The sequence below is a fragment of the Caretta caretta genome, chromosome 1 (genome assembly GCF_965140235.1).
Source record: "Caretta caretta isolate rCarCar2 chromosome 1, rCarCar1.hap1, whole genome shotgun sequence".
Classification (NCBI taxonomy): domain Eukaryota; kingdom Metazoa; phylum Chordata; order Testudines; family Cheloniidae; genus Caretta; species Caretta caretta.
The window spans coordinates 254352415-254379264 of NC_134206.1; the positions used below are offsets into that span (position 1 = coordinate 254352415).

The 26850-nt window shown below is 41.6% G+C and overlaps 2 protein-coding genes across 8 annotated transcripts in view; one reads left to right on the forward strand and one right to left on the reverse strand.

The window, feature by feature from the left end:
• Positions 1-9760, forward strand: part of WASHC4 (WASH complex subunit 4) — a 66063-nt gene extending 56303 nt beyond the window's left edge. For 3 of the 5 annotated variants that reach the window (XM_048831930.2, XM_048831950.2, XM_048831980.2), the window contains 5 exons: positions 1056-1203; positions 2878-2974; positions 3519-3715; positions 4563-4662; positions 6361-9760. In XM_048831930.2, the coding sequence (XP_048687887.1) occupies positions 1056-1203; positions 2878-2974; positions 3519-3715; positions 4563-4662; positions 6361-6428 (610 nt within the window). In that variant the 3' untranslated portion in view covers positions 6429-9760. Of the gene's footprint in view, positions 1-1055; positions 1204-2877; positions 2975-3518; positions 3716-4562; positions 4663-6360 lie in introns of those variants that run through there. The other 2 variants (XM_048831940.2, XR_007354065.2) reach the window with 2 other exon arrangements.
• Positions 1-26850, reverse strand: part of APPL2 (adaptor protein, phosphotyrosine interacting with PH domain and leucine zipper 2) — a 93604-nt gene that overhangs the window by 25736 nt on the left and 41018 nt on the right. The window contains exons 10-21 of one of the 3 annotated variants that reach the window (XM_048831993.2): positions 25943-26101; positions 24153-24341; positions 23050-23092; positions 22912-22968; positions 22742-22830; positions 18292-18450; positions 18085-18134; positions 16447-16621; positions 15316-15352; positions 15031-15171; positions 12631-12678; positions 10656-11772 (exon numbers count right to left, since the gene is read on the reverse strand). In XM_048831993.2, coding sequence (XP_048687950.2) covers positions 11641-11772; positions 12631-12678; positions 15031-15171; positions 15316-15352; positions 16447-16621; positions 18085-18134; positions 18292-18450; positions 22742-22830; positions 22912-22968; positions 23050-23092; positions 24153-24341; positions 25943-26101 — 1279 coding nt within the window. In that variant the 3' untranslated portion in view covers positions 10656-11640. Of the gene's footprint in view, positions 1-10655; positions 11773-11999; positions 12529-12630; positions 12679-15030; positions 15172-15315; positions 15353-16446; positions 16622-18084; positions 18135-18291; positions 18451-22741; positions 22831-22911; positions 22969-23049; positions 23093-24152; positions 24342-25942; positions 26102-26850 lie in introns of those variants that run through there. The other 2 variants (XM_048832011.2, XM_048832001.2) reach the window with 2 other exon arrangements.

A 26850-nucleotide genomic window follows, 5' to 3' on the forward strand; every position in this document is an offset into this window, starting at 1 on the left:
GTACCCTGTTCAGCTCACTCTATCCAAAATGCCAAGGCTCTAGGACCTCAAAGTTGTTGCAAGCAAGATGTTAGAATCCTACACCAGTTGGCATGCTAGGAATCTGGGAAATTATTCACAGAAGTCTCTCGAAGCATTGGGGAAAATGTGTATGAGCCTCATCCGAAGAGTTGCAAAGTAAGGGTATGTCTGCACTACCCGCCAGATTGGCGGGTAGTGATCGATCTGTCGGGGATCGATTTATTGCATCTAGTGTAGACGTGATAAGTCGATGGCTCTGCCGTCAACTCCTGTACTCCACTGCAGCGAGAGGCGGGAGTGGCAGCAGTCGACCCCGCACTGTGAGGATGCAAGGTAAGTCAACCTAAGATGCATTGACTTCAGCTGTGCTGTTCTTGTAGCTGAAGTTGCGTATTTTAGGTTGATCCCCCACCCACCCACCCCTACCCCCAGTGTAGACCAGGCCTAAGTTTCCATTCGTCTGCAGAAGAAAGCCTTTGGTAGGTGGGTGCTTCTAGGTTGGTTTCTACCTAATTCCTTGCCTTATATGCGGGGAAACCTTTCTTTTATTCTAATGTAATAATAAACTCTGCATATTCTTTTCCCCCCCCACTTCTAGGATTCACCGCTGGCTACTTCTTGTTAGTGATGAATTAGGAGAGAAGTTGTGCAACAAAATGAGAAATTCCTTACCTAATAATTTTCTTTCTGTTCTCTCCTCATTCAGCCACCCTGACAATCTGATAAATTACCAAAATACAAAATGGAATTTTTCTCTAAAGGGAGATTCAGACATATAATTGTTTTAGGTTATTTAATACATTATACCCGGTTGTCTTAATACTAATAATTAGTTGCTGAAGTGTTTCTACAACTGTAGAACAGCTCTTCTGGTGGCCTGGACTGAAGGGCTGGGTTTACTCCTGGAGCCTCTAGCAACAAACATTGGACTGCCTCCAAATCCCATAGGTGGGGTACTAACTATTAGTGATGAATGATGAGAAGAGCTGTCCAAGAGAAAATGATCAGATACGAAATTTTCTCATTCTTTGCAGGCAGTTGGATTCTGTCCTCACTGATCTCACGCGTAATTCTGCAGAAGGCACAGAGTACTTCAAAATGCTTGTCGACGTGTTTGCTCCTGAATTCCGCAGTCCAAAGAACATGCACTTGCGCAACTTTTACATTATTGTTCCCCCACTGGTTAGTATTTTTGCCACTTAAATTGATGTGATTTTTTTTTTTGGATGTGTGGTTTAATGTTATGCATCATAAGTACATGTGTAGTAGCTATTCAAGCCGACTTGAGCACCAACTCCCAACAGTGCACAGATGGGACCTCTTTACTGGAAGAGTAACTTCAAAAATCTTTCCATCCATTAAATTAAATCAGTGCAGGAATCTTAATGGCGGAGAGAGAAAAGAGACATCTGGTATAGTATGCGATGAAAAAAGACAGGAATGAAAGGGGAAAAAGCAATGATATTAAATTGCCTCTTCCCCAAAAGTGTCCTTTCAGCAGCAGCTTGGGGACCTCCAACCACTTTTAACTCCAAGTTCTAGTGTATAAACTCTAAGGCCCTCATCCTGCAGTTGGATCTGGTCTGGAAGATCCTTGCCTTCCATGCAGAGCCCCACTGACTTCAGCAGGGTGCTGCCCACTTGGATCTGATGGCATGGTCAAGGCCAACGTTGGGAACTGTTCCCTGTTCCAAAACTAGCTTTTGTAATAGAAAATTAGCTGAAAGTGGCTGAACCTCCAGCTGTGATTGTGAAAGATGAGGTGGGATCATGGGCGATATAGATGAGGAAAATAGGGCCATATAATCCAAGGAAAGGCTAGAAAACTAACGAATGAATATATTCAAACAAGAAGGGGGAAAGTTTCTCTCCTTTTCCCTACATCTTTCAGCTGTTTTTCAGAGATGGCTGCATTTCAGAAAGCTTCATTAAATATCTTTTTGAACTGAGCTACACTCTGATGAATGCACCACTCTGGTGTGCGTATTAATAAACTACTGGTTTGCTCACTGCATGAATTGAAGAGAATTGGCATTTCGCCTAAAACACATCCATTGTGCGCTAGTGCTACAATTATATGAAAGAGTAGCTCCATCTAACAGAGTAATAAAACTGCATGAGACTCTCCTGTGTGACTTTCTGAACAAAATTGATTCAGTACTAATTTAAAACACTGTCTTTAGTGAGCTTTCGAAAAACGTCTTCAATCTTTGGGTTAGGTTTAAGACAAGGTATTTATTTTGTTTATATTGAGCTTTATTAAAACCTCCATTGGACACCTGCTCCGTGCTCCTATTCTATGTCCCTTATATTAAACAATGATATAATATAAAGCACTTGACATCACCAGCAGATATAATGAAAATTATACCTTACATTATTAATTATATTGTACAAACTCAGAACCCTCCAATCCTCAGCTGACCGTCTCCCCAAAAGCCTAGGAAACAGATGTGCTGTCCATCCAAAACCCTTATAAATCAGGGACTCGGAATGTAGCTCGGGTTTTTGGATGTAATTATATTTTACAACTGACAACATTGCAAATGGCCACCTTTCATTTTACCAAATCTTACTCTTGGGTTATGTCTACACTATGGATCTTACAGCGGCACAGCTGTGCCTCTGGAGCTGCGCTGCTGTAAGGTCTCCCTGTAGCCATTCTATGCCGGCGGGAGAGAGCTCTCTTGTCGACTTATCGCTGTCCACACTGGAGCTTTTGTTGGTGAAACTTATGTTGGCAAGGGGTGTGTTTTTTCACACCCCTGACGGACAAACGTTTTACCAACAAAAGTGCTAGTGTAGACAAAGTCTGAAATGATATTCTTTGGGACAACTGCCTTTCCTTCATTTCAGACTCTCAACTTTGTAGAACATTCAATTAGCTGTAAAGAGAAGCTGAATAAAAAGAACAAAGGTGGAGCAGCTTTCACTGATGATGGTTTTGCCATGGGTAAGTTTGACCATACTGTCTTGTCTTCCAGTCAATTGGCATAATTCTGAGTTTACAAAATAATAATTTGCCACAACTTTTATGTTTATCATTGCCCACTATTTATGATTTTAAAATTTGAGTTGTCCTTACTTCAGCATGACTGACTTGTGTAGATTATTGCTTTCCAGTTTCAATGGTGTACTTAGTTCTCTTACTTCTCTATGCGAACTACTAGGACAGACAACATTTCACCACAGGAAAGTGGAATTTTACACAAGTCTGTTTCATCATTCTTTGGGTGTTTTAGTGATTTTATTTATTTCAACATTTTTATTTTCAGGGGAGCATGCATAAAAGCACATCTAGCTGTGATGTTTTACGAAGTAAAACTTGCTCTTTATTATAGCTTCACAGTTAAGACTTAATTGTAACATAGCATGTAAAGTGAATAGTCCCAATACTGATATTAGAGGATATTCAAGGGTGTATATATAGAATATGTGCCTTCATTTGTTCAGTTTGTTCAATTTGACTTTGGTAAATGGTTTGTTAATGACTGCAGGTGTGGCTTACATTCTAAAGCTTTTGAATCAGTACCAGGAGTTTGATTCACTTCACTGGTTCCAGTCAGTCAGGGAGAAGTATGTGAAGGAGATAAGAGCAGTAGCTAAGCAACAGAATGTACAATCAACTAGTCAAGATGAAAAGCTACTACAGACTATGAACCTTACCCACAAGCGACTGGAAGTTTGTTTACAGGTACGTTATGGTTCCAGTTATATGACTCGTATTGAACTCCACATTTGCTTGTCTTGGTTCAGTTGGTTATTAGTGCTATAGAAAGCACCATCAAGAATTTGTAGAGACCATTAAACTATTTACTGCTGCCTAGCACAAAAAAACGCCCCTCTCTATAGAAGGGATGAGCTGGGTGGTATTAATTATATATTTAATGCTGAAAGTGTGCTTGGTGCTTTAAGATGTGTTAGACGAGAAATACCTTGCTCCTAAGAGCTTGAAATCTACAATAGATGGCTAACTTGAGAGAGAATGACTGACGATGGAATTAGGAGGTAGGTAGCAATAAACAATATGATGATGTATATGTTTGTGTATAGAGAGTCAAAGGAGCTTGGTTCATAGCATTGGCTATTATGACTTCTGTGAATTGTGAAGATGAGTAATGTCCCAGCTATCAAACCAAGGAAAGGCAAGCCTTATTTAGTATTTTTTGAAATATAGTAGTTTTAACTTCTAGGCATAAAAATTACAATTCTTTCTGCCTTATGTAGGTAATACCACCTCTTGTAGCTGTAAGGTAACATGGAAAATCAGTAATTCAAATGGATAGAAGTAACACACGTGACACAAGACTTAATCTATTTAATGCACTAATATAAAGTTCTTTTGGCCAGTTTAAGTGCTTTGTAAAATGCATGTGAACAAGGTATAAAGTGGGATTTCCAAAAGCACCTAAGTGACTTAGAAGTATTGACTTTCACTTAGGTGCTTCTGCAGATCCCATTCACATATGCTGTAGATAATAATTCTGTGATATACTACCGCTTACTGAAAGTCTCTTTCTTGTCTCAATATTTTTCATTAGGAGTTTGAACTGCTTTATTTCTCACTAAGCAGTGCAAGAATATTTTTTAGAGCAGACAAAACTGCAGCAGAAGAAAACCAGGAAAAGAAAGAGAGAGAAGGTTAGTGAATGTTATAGAACTTTTTCAGATCTTGACATTCTTGTGTCTTCAGAGATACCCTGATTAGGATTTTGTGGTTTCCTGTGTAATATGGCTCAGACTTCAACATGGGGTGCTATCTCCTTGTCCTGTGTAACTACATTCTTCTTACTGTCAGTTGATTCAGCAGAACTCCTACACACTCCAGATATTGTTGTCAGAGCCTAATGGTGATTCAGGACTCAAGGACAGCTGATTGTGGTGGTATCTGGAGTGGAGTGAATTTTAAACCGGATTATTGAGCCCAAAAGCCACTGATGGGGGAGGAAGGCAGATAACAGTAATATCACTTAATGGGCTAAATGCATTATCATTCTCACCATCACCAATTTGGTAATGGTAAACTCCTCCCCTCCACTGTCTTTATGATAAACTCTTTGAAGGAATTCCATTTGAATTATTCATCATTGCTACTAGCTACAGTTCAGTGGCAGTGATTAGGGCTCCATGTCTATCACTGAGGTCGTGGAAGTCACAGAGTCTCTCTGTGACTTCTGCAGCAGCCGTTGTGGCTGACCCCAGGGCCACCCAAGCAGCTGGCCTCAGGGACAGCTGCTCAGGTGGCCCTGGGGAGAACCACCTTGGCCGCTGCTGGAGCAGCTCCGCAGCCAGCCACTCGGGTGGCCTCCCAGCTAGCCACACAGCTAAGATTTAGTCATGGGTATTTATAGTACAATCAGGGACAGGTCACAGGCCATGAAATTTTGTTTGTTGCCCATTACCTGTCCATGACTTACACTAAAAATACCCACGACTAAATTGTAGCCTTAGCTGTGATTAAGGAACTATTTTTAACTCTCCTACAAAGATCATTGGCAACATGTAGGGAGATAAAGGTTTGAACATACTATACTTCTAACATGCAGATGCTCACAATGTATTTTGTCTTGGCTGATGAACTGCTAATACAGGATTTAGGAAGTATATTGTTGTTTCATGGTTTAGGTGACGTGCCCAATTAACATTAGTAGGCATTATATATATTCAGTGTCAGGAGAATAATCCTACCACACAAATTTATATAGTCTCTCTTTGGAAGGGAGAGTTTGCATGTGTGGTTGAAAGCCTGTCTCTTTAAAAAATGGAAAGTGCTCACAAGGATTGTGAGGTAGATATATGGTTGTCCCAAGGAATTTAGGAAAATTGCTATAGTTAATCCCACACAGGTGAATGTAGTGAAGTTGAAAACAGAATTAGTAGCATTTGGCCAGCAATGCCTCTTTTAAAGGTAGTACAACCTAAACTTCCTGTCTGTAGTTCTGGTAGGTTCCTACCACAGACGTTATGAGTTTTCGGCTAAAAACACACACAATTTTTCATTTAAAAAATGTAAATAAAATGTAAGTGTGCCAGAAACATAAAGGAAGTAAACAGAACAAGGGGACCGTCCTGAAAGGATCCATTATTTTTTCTACCAAGGGAAGCTGGCTAGTTCACTAAGGAAACTTCTTTTTTTAGGATAAAATAGCATTAGTTTGCAGGGTCAGGGCCTTATTGCTACACAGTCAGGATATCTCAGCCCAGAGAATAGAACCGGAACGTTCATGGCATACAGCAAGCTTACTTTTCACAATGTCTGGTTAAAACAAATTATTGCTTTAAATATAACATATCTGTTAGTTTCAACTTCTCTTTTTAATTCTTTTTTTTCTTCTGTAGAAGAATCTGTCAAAACAAGCAATGGAGACCTCTCCACTGCTGCACCTGCAGATCCTGTTGTGAAATGACATTGCTGGTATGCGTTATTTGTATGAGCTATCAGAATTATTCATTATCCTGTTCCTGCCAATAACTTTTTGTAGGGATAAAATCTCTAGATTTGATTTACCTCTTGTGTTAAAATCAATAGAAAATGGTACAATAGTGTAGCACTACCCACTGGGCTGCTATAGCTGTGTGTGTGTCCGTATTTCCTTTGGAAAACCCTATTTTTCAGGAGTTTATTACATTATTTACAGAATTTTGCTCTGAGCTGAAATGCAGCATGTAAAACCTTGACTTAGGAACAATTGTTTTCTTAAGTTACAGAAGTGCAGATCAAAATTATTAGTTTACTAATTTCAGACGTTTTCTTGCATCCCTAACTTTAAAACATCACTTAAAAAATCTTGTAGGCCTGGTTAGCACAAGGGCATTTTGATCTTTTCAACCAGGAAAAACACTTAAAGACAGACATAATTTGCATTTCTAGTATCTATTGTCTGAAAAATAATTTGGGTGCTGGGAATGCATCATATCCAGAGCATATGTGGCACCTAATACCATAGTCACATACCACACTGTAATGATGCTCTGCATATCTTGTGAATGTAAATTGAGACTGATACACAGTTCAGAAACGCTTATTAATGTTAGCATATCTCAAAGCCTGTATTCTTCATTGATATTGATCCACTGGCATATCATCTGACCTAAAGGGATTAGGGCCCCTTCAGTAGCTCACTTTCCCTGCCTTTTCTTCTTTCATACCAAAGAAGGGGAGACAAAGGAAAACTAAGCTAATGAAATTGCTTTAGGTTTACACTGAAGGCCTGCCTTTCATCTACAAAAGTAAGGAAATTCAGAGAAGAGAAAACCAGAGTTAGCGCTTCCTCTTATGACCAGGCACTGTATGAACGGGTGTCTGTGAATATTTAAGTGATCTTACATTTCATGAATGCTGTAGTACCTAAGCACAAGTTTCAGCCTCAAGTCTGTATCTTCTTACCTTTTTAGGTCTGTTATACCTTTTGTGTTGTCCAAACATAGTCTTACATGCTTTATGATCAATGATAATTGCACTGCAGGCTGTAAAAGCTGCTGTACACTGTGAGAATTCTGTATAACTTAAACATGTGCTTACTACAGTTTTGTAGATTGTGCAAGAGTTAGACAATAGTTATCCAGATTCCTGACTCAAGCAAATGGCTAGACTTATCTTAACATTAAGTGCCAGTTACCACTAACTATGAAAAGGTACTGTTATGTTTTAATCACCCAGAATATACAACAATGCCTTGCTAGCTAAATAACACGTCAGTTAGTTTAACTGTGACTTGCAGTTTTTTGGCACATCTGGTATGTTTTATTGGACCATAGTTGCCAGTCTCATCTCCTAATTACAGTGCAAGATGCTGTTTTATAAATGTTTCATAATTACTCCAAAGCTGGTCATTGATTATGTATATATGACGAATGTGTGACACACCTGATATTTGCCCCCCGATCAGTCACTGATTCATGTAGAAATCTAGGACAAATGATGTTTTGTTGAAACTGAAGGGACCAGACTGGTGCAGAATTTTTTTCCCTAATGCTGAAACCATGATGCAGAAGCATCACAAACCGTTTACTTGGCTGCACTCATTAAATCCTTTATTTGCAATTTGTCATAATTCCTGAGATGGCCCTAGAGAGTGCTGCATACCCTAATTTGTATTTGTTTGAAGTGCTGTTTTATTTCAATGAGACTTTCATACTTAATTTGTAATTATTTGTGTCTAGTTTGACCTCCTTGGGGCAATAGCAGATATTTTCAGCAGTGCTGCTACTGCTGCTAACTTCCCTGCTCCTGTATGTGCGTATACATGGGTCGCTGTTCCAGACCAGGCTTCAGTCGTATAGTTCATAGGTTCTTGGGGGGTCTGAAGAATCTATGGCTAGAGTCTCTCACTTCTCCTGTAGATTGACTCTGTGTAAACATGTACATTCATGGCATACCTATGCTGTAATAAAGTCTGCACTTTTCCCTTTTGCCCTGTAATTTGGAAGAATGCTATTACAAACCCTTAATACTTCGCAGTTAATCTTGGGTAGTGTATATGCCTGATCTGTACAGTGCGAACAGATTAATGTGGTTCCAGTGACCGAAATTCCACAGAAAGGACTAAAGGCTATTTTTAGTACCCTGTTTAGAGGTAGCATATGTGGATGTGTAATGTATGTGTGAATATATACATATGTACAATGATATAACTTCTTGCTAATATAGGATTGTAGTTAATATATTTGGAACATCTCACTATGCAGTAGAATCTCACTAATGGGGGGAACCATTGTACGGATTCATTCAGTTTCAAGCTGGAGTCCTGGGGCACGCTCCCACATGTGCCAGTGTGGGAGAGCTCCCCATTAAACCCATCCATCTCACTAGGAATTACAACGGCCTGCGGTGCTACTACAGTGAAAACCTGGCCCAGCAGCTCTTGCACGATTGTGGAAGCGAGGCTCTGGGCTGCAGAAGGCAGAATCTTGGAAAGCTGCTGTTGCCACTTCACTCCAAAAAGCCCTGGGCTAGTGAGGGAACAAGGATGGCCACAGCTGGCTTCATTTTGCTGAGGACTGATAGACCATCTTCTTAGCTCCTCTTTTCCTTTCAGTCAGGAATGGGGGGGGGGGGGGGGGGCATTGCTGAAAGCTGCCTGTCTCGCCAAGAAAGCAGCAGCAATTGCCCTCTTTCACTTATTCCTGTAGCTGGGCTGAGTGTCACAGGAAGCAGAAGTGTAGCAACAGCCCTTTTAAAAGCCCATGCCCCTCTCCTGACTGAAGAATACGGCAGCCAAGCAAGCAGTAACAAAGCCCAGCCTTACAAATCCCTCTGCTGCCCCCCCCGCTCCCCCCCCAACAGCAGTACTGGGGGAGGAGTCTGAGTCTAGTATGTGCTCTAGTCTGATTTCAGGGTCTTACTGAATGCAAGGACTACTCTCATGTGCCCTTTCCATTGGCCCAGTTTGGGGTGGGGGAAGAGATTCCACTGTGATGGCTCCTCCAACAGCTGACCTGTCTACACTTCAGTGAGCAGCTAATATGCTTCCAGTGTATATCTGTAGGCTGGAGACTTGCTGAAGTGCAGATTCCTGAGATCCTACTGCATTCTGCAAGTTGGAGGGAAATTTGAACTTTACATTGGATGGCCATTGATGACAACCATTTTCAATTTCTCAGGTATGAAGGACCAAATGTAACATGTACTATCTAACTCATTTTACAAAAAGGGTATTTTGTTACCTCTGTCTTTTTTTGGTTCTGAGTAGAGTACACTATGTACAGAAAGTTAATAAATGTAATTTTGAGAACATCATTCTATAATTTTTTGTCTTCAGTAACAGGTGTCCTCTGAACTATAAGCAGGTTTCAGTTCTTTCATAAAAATAGGTAATAGGGTGGCTGTCCTTACAAAGCAGTGCTTGTGTGGCAGGAGTAAAGTGAACAAATCCATACACAGAGGGTTGGAGAAGTAATATTTTGCTCTAATTAACTTTGAACGGTGCTCACATTCAAACATTCAGTGATAAATCTGATGGGCGTCTGGCCTTCTGTCATACTGATTCCATGCAAAATGGGCATCTGGAAAGATATTTTAGAAGATCCCCCTCTTCTTCTAGTTAACCTTAAGCTCTCTAGTTTCAGAGGGCGGGAGGGATAGCTCAGTGGTTTGAGCATTGGCCTGCCAAACCCAGGGTTGTGAGTTGAATCCTTGAGGAGGCCATTTAGGGATCTGGGGCAAAAATTGGGGATTGGTCCTGCTTTGAGCAGGGGGTTGGACCAGATGACCTCCTGAGGTCCCTTCCAACCCTGATATTCTATGATCAGAAAAGCTAATTTCTTAGTAAGTGCCTAAAAAGAAATTTAGATTCAACCGGTTCTAAGCAATCAGCTGTTCTAGCTAAGTTTTTTAAATGAAACTAGATATAGAGAACAGCATGAACCAATGCTGTATGGGTTTTCCTCACTCAGACAGTTTTAGAAGGTTTTCCTGTGGTGTCTTGGTCTCTAAAGTATTTGCCACTGCATACAGTCTTCAGTGATCCGACAGACCAGCTGCTTCTTGACTATGCAACACAAAATGGCCAAACCTCCATAAGCAAGTCCTGTATAACTTATTGCAAATGAAACTGGAGAAAACTCCCTAGCCAGTGCACAAAGTGCCTCATTTCAGGCTAGCTCTGTGAAAACACCAGTCACTATACCACAGATTTCTAATCTAGCATTTTATTGGTAAACTTTTTTTTTATTGAAGAGTGTTGCAGACCATCAGACTTTATATTTCACCATAAAATTAATGTTAAACTTACAACCATACTTAATGCTATAGACATACCGACTTATGACCGTTATCCCTGGCTGCTGCTTTCAAGAAGCTTAACCATATAAAAATCGCACACAAACATGCAAATTCCTTGACTATTTGTGGATTCTGTTTGCATTTAGTTGTATTTAAAACTAACAAATCCAGGAGTTGTTTTATATCCAGGATTTATACATTCTGTAATTGAGTAAGTGTGGTCCCCATGAAGATGAATAGGCACTTAAATTTATTTTGTAAGCTTATTCTAGGAGCAATACAAAAATAGATTATTAATAGGAAAAAATTAGTGTTTATCAAATAGTTTTGTAAATAGACTAGCACAAAAGATGAACTCTTGTTACACTTAAAGTACACTAGAAACTAGAAAACTTCATTTGAAAATAAAGTAAATAGTGCATTTTTCTTAACCTTCATTCAGATACACTATATCATGCAAACTATGGAAATTACTGAGACTATGGGTATGAAATTTCTACAGTGGCCTAATTTTCAGGGAGGCTGAGCATCCACAACTCCAACTCAAATCAATGAGAAGGTGATCAGTACCTCCAAACTAACCGAAAGTGTATAAATCTGAAGAATGAGATATTAACTCTTTGCTTTGAACAGTCAGCATTTTTCAGCTGACTGCCAGCATCAAGGGGCTAACATTGAAACATTCCACAAAAGATTGTCAGCTATTCCAAACCCAGAAGGCAACATTCTGCTCTCACTCCATTGTAAATCAAGATAAACTACACTCAGTTACTCCTTAGTGTAAGAGAGAAGAGAATCTGGCCTAGGGTGTGCACAAACATATGAAAACCAGAGATCTTTGCAAAAAAGACTCCCTGCTTTCCCCCTTCCCAGCCAACATAGGAGGAATGAAAAGTTTATGCTTCTGACTCCTCCCCCCTTTCTTCAGGTATGGCTCCATCCTCTTCTGATTGGTCATTCAATAATTTGAATTTTCCATCATTTGTTAGTGGCATGGACATCATTAACTGAGCTAGTGCTTCTGGATCCTGAAATGAAGATTTTAATGAACACTAAGTTCAACAAGCTGTGGTATCTTTTTTTTTTTTAGCATATAGAGCTTCTGTTCAAGGTTGTGTTCTCTGCATGACACACATTTTAAAATATAGCACTATATGTAAATGAGATTTTGGCCCCAATCCTGGAAACACGAACAAATAATCCCTTGCAGTTCAGTGGGACTAATTGTGCATAAAATTAGACACATACATGACTGTTTTCAGGATTAGAGCTTTTATTTGCTGCTTTTGCCTAGAATTACTACTCCGGCCCTTGAAAAAATTGGTGAAAGTTGTGGGTAACTTGTCAACTACTGAAGAAATAATGAGTTTACCCAGTTTTCTGGGAAAAGGGTACTTTTGCTTATTGTGTAAACTGTTTTTTCCAGAGAAAACTGTTGATACATCTAACTTGCTTTGGAATTCGTGACACCAGAAATGTGTAGGAAAATTTTGGAAAATCATGAGATTTTGATATGAATCTTCACAACTGTAACTTTCATTTCTTTTGGGTGGAAAAACCACATCCTAACTTTTCAGCCCAGAGGAGAGAAGAGTTGGGGATAGTTACACTGAAGGATGAATGCGGGAAGCTCAATTTTAGGTGCCTTTTTCACTAACTCAGAGCGCATATTTTTAAATGTAAACTTGTGCTCTTTAGCTGACTGAGTTAAATGCATGTCTGTGTTCACTGTGCAGTAGCAGCAGTAGTCTTCAGATCTCACACTGGACTGTGTTTTATAGACGCTGTAAGATAGCCAAACAGTGCAGTCAAATTTACAGGACACAAATGAGCATTACCATGAGAGATTGGTGTGGGGAAATCAAAATAGAACAAGTATACTTCACCTTTTGAGCCTCAATAATTTCCTTTCCCAAGCTTATTGCATAACAAATCTGAAAAAAAAAAAGAAAAAAATGTAAGTGGACTTTAAAAGTCTATGCTAAGTTTTACTAAAAACTAACTTGTATGAAGCATCATCAATGAAAATTCATCATCTCTGAGACCGTTCATATAGCAAGAGCATCTCCCTTTTTTAAAAAAATCCTGTTATCATAGAAATGGATATCTAAATATGTCTGGTTTCAGAGTAGCAGCCGTGTTAGTCTGTATCCACAAAAAGAACAGGAGGACTTGTGGCACCTTAGAGACTAACAAATTTATTTGAGCATAAGCTTTCGTGAGCTACAGCTCACGTCTGTTTTACAAAACTAGGGTCTGCTCCAATGCTTACTGAAGTCAATGGAAAGAATAGTGGCTTCAATGGACCCTTAGTGACCCAAAGCATTATGACACTCAGCTTTTAGATGCTTGGAAAATCACAGAAACAACACTAAGCTCCACAAAGCCTGAGTCAGGCACCTAGACTCCCTGTACAAAGAATGGGGAGAGACAGGTGTCTAAGAATGTGATCCACAAAAAGCCAGCATGCTAGGCAGGGAGCCACCTAAGAGGGGTGCATCCTAAGAACTACTCTCTCATGAAGCTAGACACCTAATTCCGGGCTGCAGGGAGGTGCCTCGCTCCGCTTGCAGTTCACAAACAGGAACCTGCTGCTTGGAATCAGGCACTTAACTTGCTTCCTGGGAGAAGGAATTACGCACTGCCTCACTCTGCACAAAACAGCTGGAGGATGTGGTGGTGGTGATATACACCTCACAACTTCCAGCCCAATGGTTAGAGCACTCACATAGGATGAGGGAGACCCAAGTTCAGTCAGCCGTGCCCCCCTGCCCCAAGGCAGATGGGGAGAGAATTTGATTGAAGAGGATCTCTCACCAGAGCTCTAACTACTGAGCTGTGGGCTATTCTGATGTGGGCTCCCTCAATTTCTCCTGTCGAAGCTGTTCCATTTTGGATAAATACTTAGTCATTGGGCAAGAGAGAATGATGCTGTAGTTCAGTGGTTAGGATACCTACCTGGGAGGTGGGAGACTAAGCTCCAGTCTCTCTGCTTCCATGATTCTAATTATTCATACACAGTTGAACAACTTCAACAGGAGAGTGAGAGAAACACCCACATCAGCATGAAATCGGGAGGCAGGTGCCTAACTTAGGTGGATCAGGGCCTTAGTTACTAATGAAAAAGCTCTTCCACATCAGTAGTGGTCTTAAGAATGCAGAACAAAATGGTGGACTTGTCCCTCCCATCTTTATCTACTTGTTTTGCACAGCCTTCTGTTATCTCATGTGCAGCTGTATCCATTAGTATCAAACCAGAGACATATTCTGCATTGTCTTCTCTAAGTTGTTGTAAAGTCTGGGAAATTAGGAAATGAGTTAACACTCCCACGATCCCACAATTCATCTTTCCTTAAAGGTAGTTAGAGAGAAAATATGGGTGAGGTAAGATCTTCTATTGGACTAGTTCTGGTTCAAGAGAGAGACAAGCTTTTGAGCCACACAGTGCTCTTCACGTCTTGAATGGTCCCTTAGAATGTGTGTTAAATACTTATGCTAAACAATCTGTTCCACCTTGCATTTAGCTGTCACACTGGGAGTACCTTTCCCAGACCTGAAGAAGAGTTCTGTGTAGCTTGAAAGCTTGTCTCTCTCACCAATACATATTGATCCAATAAAAGAGATTACCTCATGCAACTTCTCTCTCTAATAGCCTGGAACTGACACAGCTCCAACTATACTGCATACAACAACTTATATGTAACGATCACAACTCAGGAGACAACCTTGCTTTTGCCAGCATTGGTGCTGGACACTGACTCTTAAGGCCCTAGATCAGGGGTGGGCAAACTTTTTGGCCCAAGGGCCACATTGGGGTTGCAAAACTGCACAGAGGGCTGGGTAGGGAAGGCTGTGCCTCCCCAAACAGCCTGTCCCCTGTCCCCTGACTACCCCACCCCCTATCCAACTGCGCCCCGCCCCCTTACCATGCCACTCAGAGCAGCAGAGGGCCAGAGCGTGGGTGGCGCAGCGAGCTGAGGCTGCGGGGGAGGGGCAAGCCTCCCCAGCTGGGAGCTCAAGGGCCAGGCAGGACAGGCCCGCAGGCCATAGTTTGCCCACCTCTGCCCCAGACAGTAGCATCAGCCTTCACACAAGTTCCTTTCTTTTTATGTGCCTGGACTTATGCTATCACATTTCCCTCAATCATTAGATTAAGAATAAAGGAATCCAGCTGACTCTGTTTCTGTAACATTCCCCCTATAGGAGGCTCCTTAAAGGCAGACAGACACTAGGATTAATTTTTTTAAAAAACGGCATAAAAATACAATATAAAACAATCACAAGACCTTTTCGCCTTCTGTGTTGCTCTCAAAAATATTAGCGCTCATGGATTCTTCCCCCAGAGACTCAGTGACACGGACCACAAAACCAATCAGTCTCTTGTTATCCTGATGGGCAGCAAACTGCGTCACACTGGCAAGTTCAAACTGGAAAAGCACATTAGAGAACTTTAAGGTCAACTAGGTTGGCAGACTGATCCTCTCTGGGATTAAGTGTTATCAGTGCAGAGGGAAACAATCAAAGATGTTGCAGTTATTTAAACTTTACTATCAACATGAAGAATTACTTACAGTTGTTCGTGTAACTTGGGTTTGAGGATCTATTAACCTGCAATTATAAGAAGTTTTAAGTAAGAATACTGAGCACTTCTGTAATGACTTCGGCCATATAGCTTAAACCTTTTACAAAAGAAAGAGGATCATTATACCTATTTAACATGGGGAAACTGAGGCACACACTTGAATTGATTTGCCTAAAGTCTTGCAGTAGGTCAGTGTCAAAGCCAGGAATGGAATTCAGCTCCCCTGACTCCCAACCCAGTGCCCTTTGTCCTGGACCATGCTGCCTTTCTGATGGCATAGGAAACTTGGACAGCCTATGTGCCATGAACTAGTACTAGACAGGTTTGTACTTGTACATTATCAAATTAATAAAAACACCCAAAATAAAGTTTTTTTTTCTTCAAGAGAGAGAGAGTGAGAGAGAGACCTGACTTATGCACTGGCTCTCCTAGCTGAAAGTTTTGATGGGGAGGCAGCTTTGACACTTATTTTAAAGCAACAGAAACCGGACAAGTGATCTATTTTGCAGTATTGTGTTTCAAATTCAAAGTGAAGTAGGAGTGTCTGCACAGAGGCGATCTTTCTAGACCTCTCTGATAGTGTTCTTGAAGTAACATGCAGCCTTGCTGCATCCTGAAAGCTTAGATGGGATGATTTCTAACTTGAGAGAGACAAGAAAGGACCCACTTTAATGTGAGTTGGAGTCCTCCACAAAAGCAAGTCCCCAGAGCTGGGGCCCACTGAGGTAAGGAAAAAAAAACAATTTCAAACTTTTAGATAATACTGGAGCAATTTTTGGATTTGTTTATTGCTAGAACTTACACTCTCGCTCTAAACAGATCTGAGTGGTGGGCCCAGTCATTGGTCCATTACAAAAGGCAATGGTTACAGTATGGATGCTATAACCCCCTCCACTGTAGTGACACAATTAGCTTTATCATGAAAAAAAATTATGCCTGTAAGAGTTGGGCTTTTCCCTGTTCAAACTTTTGCTGTTCTGTCGGTAGAGATCCATATGTACAAATCTCCTACTCTTTGGGGAAACAGAGGTGGTGTATTTAGAAACAGCTGTCGCCTGTAGATACCTCAAATGGAAAACAGAACAGTAGGGCTAAGAGTGTGTTAAGAATTTTACTCTACCTGAGACTCTTGGTGGTGACCATTAGATGGGATTCAGTTGTACGGAAGATGTTATGGATGGCACGAGCAGCCAACACTTGCCTCATAGCTTCATAAATCACCTCATTTGTATCATCTGATTGAACAGCCATAGATCCTAAAAACCGAACTACAAACATCTGCTGCAAGAGTGAATCTGGAAAACAAAGGAATCGTCTCCTGTTCTACATTCATTCATGCCCATGTTCAGAGTTATCTAATATTTAATTTTACTATCCGAACTGTTCTGAAAAACTATCGTCAATTACCAGGTCCTAACTTGGGATAACTGTGCCTTTCACATCATTTCCTCTTCAATCATATTCCCTGTTAGCCAGGTTTTAGTCTGACCCAGCTTTACCAAATGCTTGGATTGTGTACAAGTGTAACAAATAAGAATTGCAGCAAATATATATTGAAAATTTTGTAACCGATTAATTTTTCATTAAAGTTTTTTCTTTTTGACTTGCCCTAATAATACACTTGGTCTTTCTCTCACTGCTGCTCCAACTCTGGGATGGTTGATTATTATTAGGTAGTTGGACTGACTGTACAATTTTTTAAAAAATGATAAGTGAAGAATAATTTTGCATACAGCCTCATCTTAAATCAAGATAATCCCTGGGTCTAATCCTCATGTGATAATATTTCTGTTTTCGAATTTGTTCTATTCTTGATGGTTTGTTCTGTGGGGTGGCAGGAAAGACAGCATGGTGATTTCTCCTTTCTCTGTGGTCCTCAGACTTTAATGGCTGCTTTCCTGTTCTAATGAGGCCCTAGTAAGCCTTCCTTGATTACTGCATACTAAGCTAAGTGCCCATCTCCAGCACAAGGTCTTATTTACTATTTGTATTATACAGCAGCACCCAGAACTGTAGGGCCCTACCAAATGCATGGTCCATTTTGGTCAGCTGCACAGTCGTAGGATTTTAAAATTACTCAATTTCATGGTTTCAGAGGTTTACACCTGAAATGTCACGGTGTTGTAACTGTGAGGGTCCTGACCCAAAAGGGGGGTCATTGGGAGGGGTTGCAAAGCTGTTGTAAGGGCATTACGGGATTGCTACCCTTGCTTCTGCGCTTCCTTCAGACTTGGGCTCTAAAGACAGCAGCCATGGAGCTTGCTGCAGGCAGCGGAGGTACCCGGAGGTGGATCTGATCTCCTCCCCTCCCCCAACAGTGGCTATACAGGAGAAGAGGAAGCTCTGTCTCTCCTCACCCCTGCTGGGACTAGCAGCTGGAGTCTGGTGCATGATAGGAGCCCCCAGCTGGAGTATCCCCAGCCCTACCACTTTTCCCCCCTCCAACATCTAGATTTCGCAGAGGAGATCTGATTTCACGGTCCTTGATGTGTTTTTCATGGCCATGATTTGGGTAGACCCTTACCCATAAGCCTCAGTCGGGATCAAGGCCCCCTTATATTAGGTCAGCATTTCTCAAACTGGGGGTGCCAATCCAAAAGGGGGTCACAAGACTATTGTGGGGGGGGGAGTTGTGAGAACAGCAACGTCTGGTTAGGCGCCCAGCACTGGTCTGAAAAACCAGCTGTAAAACCGTTAATAACACTAGACATACGCTTGTGACTATTGCCCCACTATAATGAGCCAAAAAAGTGTTTACCTTCCTCATCATTCTTGTTGTCTTCAGATTCTCCAAATGGGTTTGTGCGCCTGAAAAATATTTTTAAGAAAATCTAATCACACACGTGTGCTCAGAACAGCAGATCAGCCGTATTGGTTTGAATGACCATACACAAATGTTGTAAAGGGAATAGCCCTTTCCTCGCAAACCGTTTGGTCAAATATGTCGAACGTTAGCTGGCTGTACCTGCCACCTCTGTTTTGATCCAGGAATTCAGTTGCAGGAAGTACCATGTCAAACTGAATCGGTGTTCCAGGTACAATTAACTCTGTGCAGTTGGGTTTAGTGGACAGTTCTTTAGGGATGATCTTGTCACTCTCCATCTCCATATTCTTCACATTCTGGCTACAATGAAAATGGAGAAAGGTTTTGAATGAAAATGTCATGTCATAATGTTGGAAAGAAGGCAGGTTTACACCAAATCTCAGTGTTCATTGCCCCACAATAAGCAAACTGCCATATTAAAACGTCACTGAGGCTACAAACTGAATTTCTCTTCCTCTTCATAAATAAAATCACTTACTAATGAGAAGAAATATTACTACATCCGAAAGGAAGGGCAACAAATTCCAAATGAGCTGCTCTTGGTTACACATTACCACAGTGAATGATGTGCGCACCACTGCCCTCTACTGGTTATAATCAGCACTGTGCAAGTGTATCAGCTCAAATAGTGACAGGTTTCAGAGTAACAGCCGTGTTAGTCTGTATTCGCAAAAAGAAAAGGAGTACTTGTGGCACCTTAGAGACTAACCAATTTATCTGAGCATGAGCTTTCGTGAGCTACAGCTCACTTCATCGGATGCATACCGTGGAAACTGCAGCAGACATTATATACACACAGAGATCATGAAACAATACCTCCTCCCACCCCACTGTCCTGCTGGTAATAGCTTATCTAAAGTGATCATCAAGTTGGGCCATTTCCAGCACAAATCCAGGTTTTCTCACCCTCCACCCCCCCCACACACAAACTCACTCTCCTGCTGGTAATAGCCCATCCAAAGTGACAACTCTCTTCACAATGTGCATGATAATCAAGGTGGGCCATTTCCTGCACAAATCCAGGTTCTCTCCCCCCTCACCCCCCTTCAAAAACCACACACACAAACTCACTCTCCTGCTGGTAATAGCTCATCCAAAGTGACCACTCTCCCCACAATGTGCATGGTAATCAAGATGGGCCATGTCCAGCACAAATCCAGGCTCTCTCACCCCCCCCCCTTTTTTCCCCGGGGACACACACACAAGCTCACTCTCCTGCTGGCAATAGCTCATCCAAACTGACCACTCTCCAAGTTTAAATCCAAGTTTAACCAGAACGTCTGGGGGGGGGGGGGGAGGGGGAAGTAGGAAAAAACAAGGGGAAATAGGCTACCTTGCATAATGACTTAGCCACTCCCAGTCTCTATTTAAGCCTAAATTAATAGTATCCAATTTGCAAATGAATTCCAATTCAGCAGTTTCTCGCTGGAGTCTAGATTTGAAGTTTTTTTGTTTTAAGATAGCGACCTTCATGTCTGTGATTGCATGACCACAGAGATTGAAGTGTTCTCCGACTGGTTTATGAATGTTATAATTCTTGACATCTGATTTGTGTCCATTTATTCTTTTACGTAGAGACTGTCCAGTTTGACCAATGTAAATGGCAGAGGGGCATTGCTGGCACATGATGGCATATATCACATTGGTGGATGTGCAGGTGAACGAGCCTCTGATAGTGTGGCTGATGTTATTAGGCCCTGTGATGGTGTCCCCTGAATAGATATGTGGGCACAGTTGGCAACGGGCTTTGTTGCAAGGATAAGTTCCTGGGTTAGTGGTTCTGTTGTGTGGTATGTGGTTGTTGGTGAGTATTTGCTTCAGGTTGCGGGGCTGTCTGTAGGCAAGGACTGGCCTGTCTCCCAAGATTTGTGAGAGTGTTGGGTCATCCTTTAGGATAGGTTGTAGATCCTTAATAATGCGTTGGAGGGGTTTTAGTTGGGGGCTGAAGGTGACGGCTAGTGGCGTTCTGTTATTTTCTTTGTTAGGCCTGTCCTGTAGTAGGAGACTTCTGGGAACTCTTCTGGCTCTATCAATCTGTTTCTTCACTTCCGCAGGTGGGTACTGTAGTTGTAAGAAAGCTTGACAGAGATCTTGTAGGTGTTTGTCTCTGTCTGAGGGGTTGGAGCAAATGCAGTTGTATCGCAGAGCTTGGCTGTAGACGATGGATCGTGTGGTGTGGTCAGGGTGAAAGCTGGAGGCATGTACGTAGGAATAGCAGTCAGTAGGTTTCCGGTATAGGGTGGTGTTTATGTGACCATTGTTTATTAGCACTGTAGTGTCCAGGAAGTGGATCTCTTGTGTGGACTGCACCAGGCTTTGGTTGATGGTGGGATGGAAGTTGTTGAAATCATGGTGGAATTCCTCAAGGGCTTCTTTTCCATGGGTCCAGATGATGAAGATGTCATCAATATAGCGCAAGTAGAGTAGGGGCTTTAGGGGACGAGAGCTGAGGAAGCGTTGTTCTAAATCAGCCATAAAAATGTTGGCATGCTGTGGGGCCATCCGGGTACCCATAGCAGTGCCTCTGATCTGAAGGTATACATTGTCCCCAAATGTAAAATTTGGAATGTAAAATGCGGAAGTGAAGAAACAGATTGATAGAGCCAGAAGAGTTCCCAGAAGTCATGGCCCACCTTGATTACCATGCACATTGTAGGGAGAGTGGTCACTTTGGATGAGCTATTACCAGCAGGAGAGTGAGTTTGTGTGTGTGGGGGGGTGGAGGGTGAGAAAACCTGGATTTGTGCTGGAAATAGCCCAACTTGATGATCACTTTAGATAAGCTATTACCAGCAGGACAGTGGGGTGGGAGGAGGTATTGTTTCATGATCTCTGTGTGTATATAATGTCTACTGCAGTTTCCACAGTATGCATCTGATGAAGTGAGCTGTAGCTCACGAAAGCTCATGCTCAAATAAATTGGTTAGTCTCTAAGGTGCCACAAGTACTCCTTTTCTTTTAGCTCAAATAGTAGAGACCTGTGTTTATTGAGCAGAGAGGATCTAAGCTGCCTATCTGTGAAGTCCCGAATGGCAAGGGAATGGACATAATGACAACCACCAAAGTTCCTAGATGGTCACAGGTTTGGTACAATACTCAGGAGCAAACTGTGTGTTTTATGTAACATTCGTCCCTGTTCTTCCTCCCAAAGTTCCTCAGAGTGTGAAACTGCTTTTGAATTTCCTGCAACTGTAGAAATCTCCTACCAATATTTCTGCCTATTTATTTGGATAGCAGAATCTTGATTAGTTTCAATCCTGCAAGATTTTCTGTTTGTACACAATAACGCAGAGCTGACTCTCTGCAACCCAACTAATATTTTTCCTCCATGTAACAATATTCAATGTAGGTATTTTCCCTGGTTATTCATTATTAAATCATCCAGGGTATCATAAAACCCCGACCAAAGTAAAATTCCCACCTCCTGAGTGAAATGGGAAAGCAAGCATGCAGCGTAGTTGTAGCCGTGTCGGTCCCAGGATATGAGAGAGACAAGGTGAGTGAGGTAATAGCTTTTATTGGACCAACTTCTGTTGGTGAGAGAGACAAGCTTTCGAGCCACAGATATTCCTTACCCACCTTCTCTTTCTCATTTGACTGGCACTCCCTATGGCTTGTGGGAGCCTATGAGGTCCCTAAGGAATCACAGTAAACTGGGAAGGACTAGTTTTTAGCTGGAGGTCAGTATGGAGTGAGAAAAGATGAAACCTTTGAAGGGTTAGAGATTAGATATGCACAAGTCAGTAAGAAATACATATGCTGTAAAAAAATCCTGGCAGGACTGTCTACAAAACTCATACAGAAGTTTTTACCTACTAAAGTTTGATAAAGACACTCAACTCTAATTTGCTCTACTTTATTTAGTGCTCTGCTTTTAGGGTCATACATTCAGAGCATGAATATAGTCAGTCTCTGGAGCTGGCTTTGGACCCCAGTCACAGAGACTGAGGAGTTCTTGCTGGTCAGGCTGGATTTCTCAAGAAAAGAGGGGAGAAAAGTTAAATGGAAAACATTTGTTTTTTAAATCCAGGAGCGCATAGCTTCATTATTAACCTCTATTTGGGGATAGAGGGTTTAATAACTGACTTGAATGAGTCCAGGAGATCAGACCCAGCGAAGACTGCTCCTTGTGCTAGTTTCAGAGTACAGACAGGAATAGGGCAAGGCAGTTTTCATCAAAAACCTTATTTTTAATTTGCATGGTGACCGCACTCGGGGCCCCCAATTAGCAATCAGGACCCATTGTGCTGAGCACTATACAAGCCTATAACAAAATGGTCCCTGGCCCAAAGAGTTTACAATCTAAGTACTGTGTGTGCTTCATAAAAAAATGAATAAGAGAAACCCCACCTGTATGTTAAAATTGGAAATGGCTGGGGCCTTAATCCTGCAAGCTGGACTGCATGCAGCAGAGCCCTGAACTCAGATGGGATCCCATTGCCTTCACTGGGATTCCACACAGGCACAGGGGTCTGCTGGGATGGACAGAGTTGCAGGGTCAGGGCTTCCCACAACTCTCTTGCCCTGTAAGCAGAGTCTGACTGACCGCACAACAGCAAAAATCACTCCTACAGAAAAGTGAAAGCATTACCTGGGACGCAAACTTTCATGTTTTTTTCCGAAGCTTGTGATGGGGGTCACTGCCTGAAGGGCCGTCTGATTTAACTTGATTGCAACAGCCTACAAAACAAAAAGACATTTCACCCTTCCAGAAATGCTATGGGTCCTGGAAAGAACAGATGAAAACAAACAAGCTCTCACCTCTGGATTGTCGGTGAGATAGATCTGCCTAGAGATGTTGTTGATTGCACATATCCACTGTAAGGAGAAAAGAAACTGAACACTCTAAACTATTTAGTGGATAAGAAAGTAAAAACGTTAACCAGGGAAATATTTTACCTCCTCATATTCTTTTTTACTTTCTGCTTGAAGGGTTATCCCCCTAAAACACAAATACATTAGATTCATGTTTTTCTTGGTATCATTGTTATATTACGTGCACTCACTCTCCCTGCACACAGAGACAGTTTCAACGGGGGAAGACTCAATAATCTCATAAGTTCATCTTTAACTACTGCGATTCTATATACTAGATAAGGCTGTAAGAAAATCATAAGCCTTGATTTTGCTGGGGAAACCGCAACTTTCAAACACACACCACAACTTTCTATAGTTGCCGTGAATTTAAGTGGGGTTGCGACCCCGAGTGCCAGGTTGCAATACCACTCACTCAGCTTTGCGAGCTGCTGCGCAGGGTTGCAATGCCACTCAAACCTGGCCCAGCTGCACTTCCGTCATGCTGGCTTTGAGAGCAAGGCGGGACACATGGCGTCCCTTCTGTGCTGCTGCCCTGTTTGGGAAGGCAGGCTGCATAGCTTGGCAGAAGGTGCTGCAGCTTATATGGGGGTAATTTGTTTTGTAGTACTTGAACTGATCGCACTGAAACCACAGCTTTAACAAGCCACGACTGCAACTTTCGCACCAAAAAAATCAGGACTCTGTTACAGCCTTAATCAGAGGGTTGTACTGGACTCCTAGCTCTGCACTCATGATAATGATACTCACAAGTACTTCAGCTAATGAAGCCTTAACAGCCCTCTGAGATAGGTAAGTCAGTATTATTCACATTTTGCACACAGAGAACTAAGCTATCATAAATCTACAGAGGCAGCCAGTGTCAGAGCTGGCATTATTCTGGAATACCTGACTCCAAAGTCCTACACTCAGGCTACTAAATTGTGCCTCTGAGTGTGCAGCCAGCAACCCCAGTTGTGTGAATACCCTATTCCTAAATGACACAACATTCATCCTTTATGCAATGTGGGCACTTGATTTTAAAAGTGCAAAAATACTCTTTCCTGTAGGTCAGCATTATGATGGCAATCCAGCTCAGTTAAAATGGCTGTCACGAGGGAACTGTTAACACAATGATTAGGCATTCTGAAACCCCATCTGGTACACCAGACATGATTGGCTGCTAACAGAAAACTTGTGACCCATACGATTTTCCTGTAGGAGTGGTGATCTGAAAGCAATATCGTCGGTCTTCACAGTCCACTGCCATTACAGAGCAGTTATCCAGGTCCTGAATCAGTCCTCCAGCTACTGCTCCCCTAGGCTGGCACATCAGGTTTCCACCTTGAGTGAAGAAATAGAGTCTGTCCCAGGTTGTAGTCACCAGGCCTGTTTTACTATAGGGAACACACAGTATTAAGACCAGTTAGCACAGTATTTCTAGTTAGAAATAACCCCCAATTCAATTCCTGGATCAGAAGCCCTCCCTCTGCCCAAACTCTGAGCAAGCCCTGCTGCAGATGCAGGGCTGATCCTTATTTTCAAACAAGGATCTTTGTAACTTGTAAACTAAATTTCAACAAATGTGTCAAAGACACCCATCTGCAATGGAGAGACATCCCCAGGGCAAGCTGAAGGTTTAAGGAGCAGTTGGTTTTGAGTGATCCAAGTTTAAAATGAACAATCATGTGCAATACTTCCTAGCTGCGAACAGCAGAAGGTTTAGGGAGAACAACTGAGATGAGGCTGCATGGAATTTTATTGTACTCTATAAAAAAAAGATACAGTAGAACCTCAGAGTTATGAACACTTTGGGAATGGAGGTTGTTCATAACTCTGAACAAAATGTTATGGTTGTTCTTTCAAAAGTTGACAACTGAATATTGACTTAATAGCTTTGAAACTTTACTCTGCAGAAGTAAAATGCTGCTTTTAACCATCTTAATTTAAATGAAACAAGCACAAACATTTTCCTTACCGTATCAAATCTTTTTTTAAAAAATTTTTTCACTTAACACAGTACTGTATTTGCCCGGGTTTTTGTTTTTGTTTTTTAGTGTCTGCTGCTTTCTGATTGCAAACATCCAGTTCCAAATGAGGTGTGTGGTTGACCGGTCAGTTCATAACTCTGGTTTTCGTAACGCTGAGGTACTACTGTACTTTTGAGTGATCAGGAGCAGCAGAAATTTCAGCACACATGGCTATACATTTTGAAAAGTTACACTTCTACTAGTAGAATCTTATATTGAAAGTACATCCTTCTATGGAGCCATTTACACAATTCTGTAATCCATCTCTTACACTGCTGTTAAACCGTAACATTTGTAATCCAGTTAACTATCAAAAACTGTTCAAATTAAATGCAAACTGACATTTAAGTTATTTCAAAGACACAATATTCAGGGCCCATCCACCTCTGCTGCTCTTCTATATACATAACTCCTGCTGAAGTCAATGGGAGGTTTAGTAAAAGGAACTCTGCAGGATTGAGCTCTAGTATGGTATATGCTCAACGCTATGGACCTGGTTTTTCTGTACAACTCCTGTCAGTGTAAAGGGAAATTTGTGGAAATCCAAAATCTAGCTCCTCCTTGTAAGCAGCATTGCATTTTCGTTAGCCCATAAAAGAGGGAACATCCTGATCCCAGTCTCAGAGACTCCAACCCCAGCTTCAGAGCTCAAACCATGAATTCAGGCCTTGTAGGTGAATTCAGCTAGAGGGAAAACCAATTAGTCACAAAGGGGAAGACTTTCACAAGCCCCTAAAATGTCTTAGGCTCCTAAATCCCATTTTCTAAGGTGATTTAGGAACTGAAAGGTAACATTTTCAAAAGTGCCTAAATGATGTAGGAGTCTTAATTCCACTGACTTTCAATGAGACTTCGCCCTGAAATCACTTTGGCGCTTCTGAAAATTTTACTCAAAGAATCTTCATGGTAGAGATAATGCAGAAATCAGTTACCAGTCACAGACAAACAAGGCGGACTATCCTTCTTACTTTCTAAGATTAAGGTAGCCAGCCTTCTGAATAAGGTTTCTGTTGATTGTTGGTGAGGTGACATCAGAATCTGGGGTGTAAACAGACTCATTAACTGAAAGCAAGTCCTGCTGGGATACTCTCATGGCGTCAGCTTCAGCATCCAACTCTCCCTGTATGCTGGAAAAAATCAAAGCCGTTTTACTGTCAGTCAGTTAACCCAGGGACACATCTAACGTGTATCTAATCCTGCAAGAACAAAAATATTTATGTTAAATACATTGTATACTACTGTGGCACAGCTGGATTAAATGCACAAAAGGTGTTTACACGCTGTTCGCTGCTGGTTTGGAGTAGTGGAAAGAGAATGTGGATTTTTACATGGATTTAACAGGAAAAATAGTTATAAGAATACACATGAAAGGATCTCTATGAGCACTTGGTCAATGAATACAGAAAGGAAGGAAGGAATGGAGAATGCGATGGCGATTAAGGAATTGCTCCCAGTAAATTAATCTGGGATTACAGAAACGAGATGCACCTGCTAAGGACACACTGATCGCTTGTGTAATACTTGTGTATCTGAAGAAGTGGTGTTTTACCCACAAAAGCTTATGCCCTAATAAATCTGATGCAGTCTTTAAGGTGCCACCAGACTCCTTGTTGTTTTGGTACAGGTAAGGCTGTGTTTTTAATTTGGTAGCGACAGTATCACCAAGTTCTTCACTTGGTGTTTGTCCTGAAATTCTGGTGTCTAAGGACAAGTGTGCTTGGCAGCTAGTTTACTGTAGGCATGCTGTACAAACACATTTACTGTATTTCTACAAAAACAGCATTTACTGTGAATGTATTTCAGACAGTACTATGTTTTTTCTTGGAATGACTACTGTTTGCACTAAGGATGGCTGTTTTCTTCCCCGAACGTTATA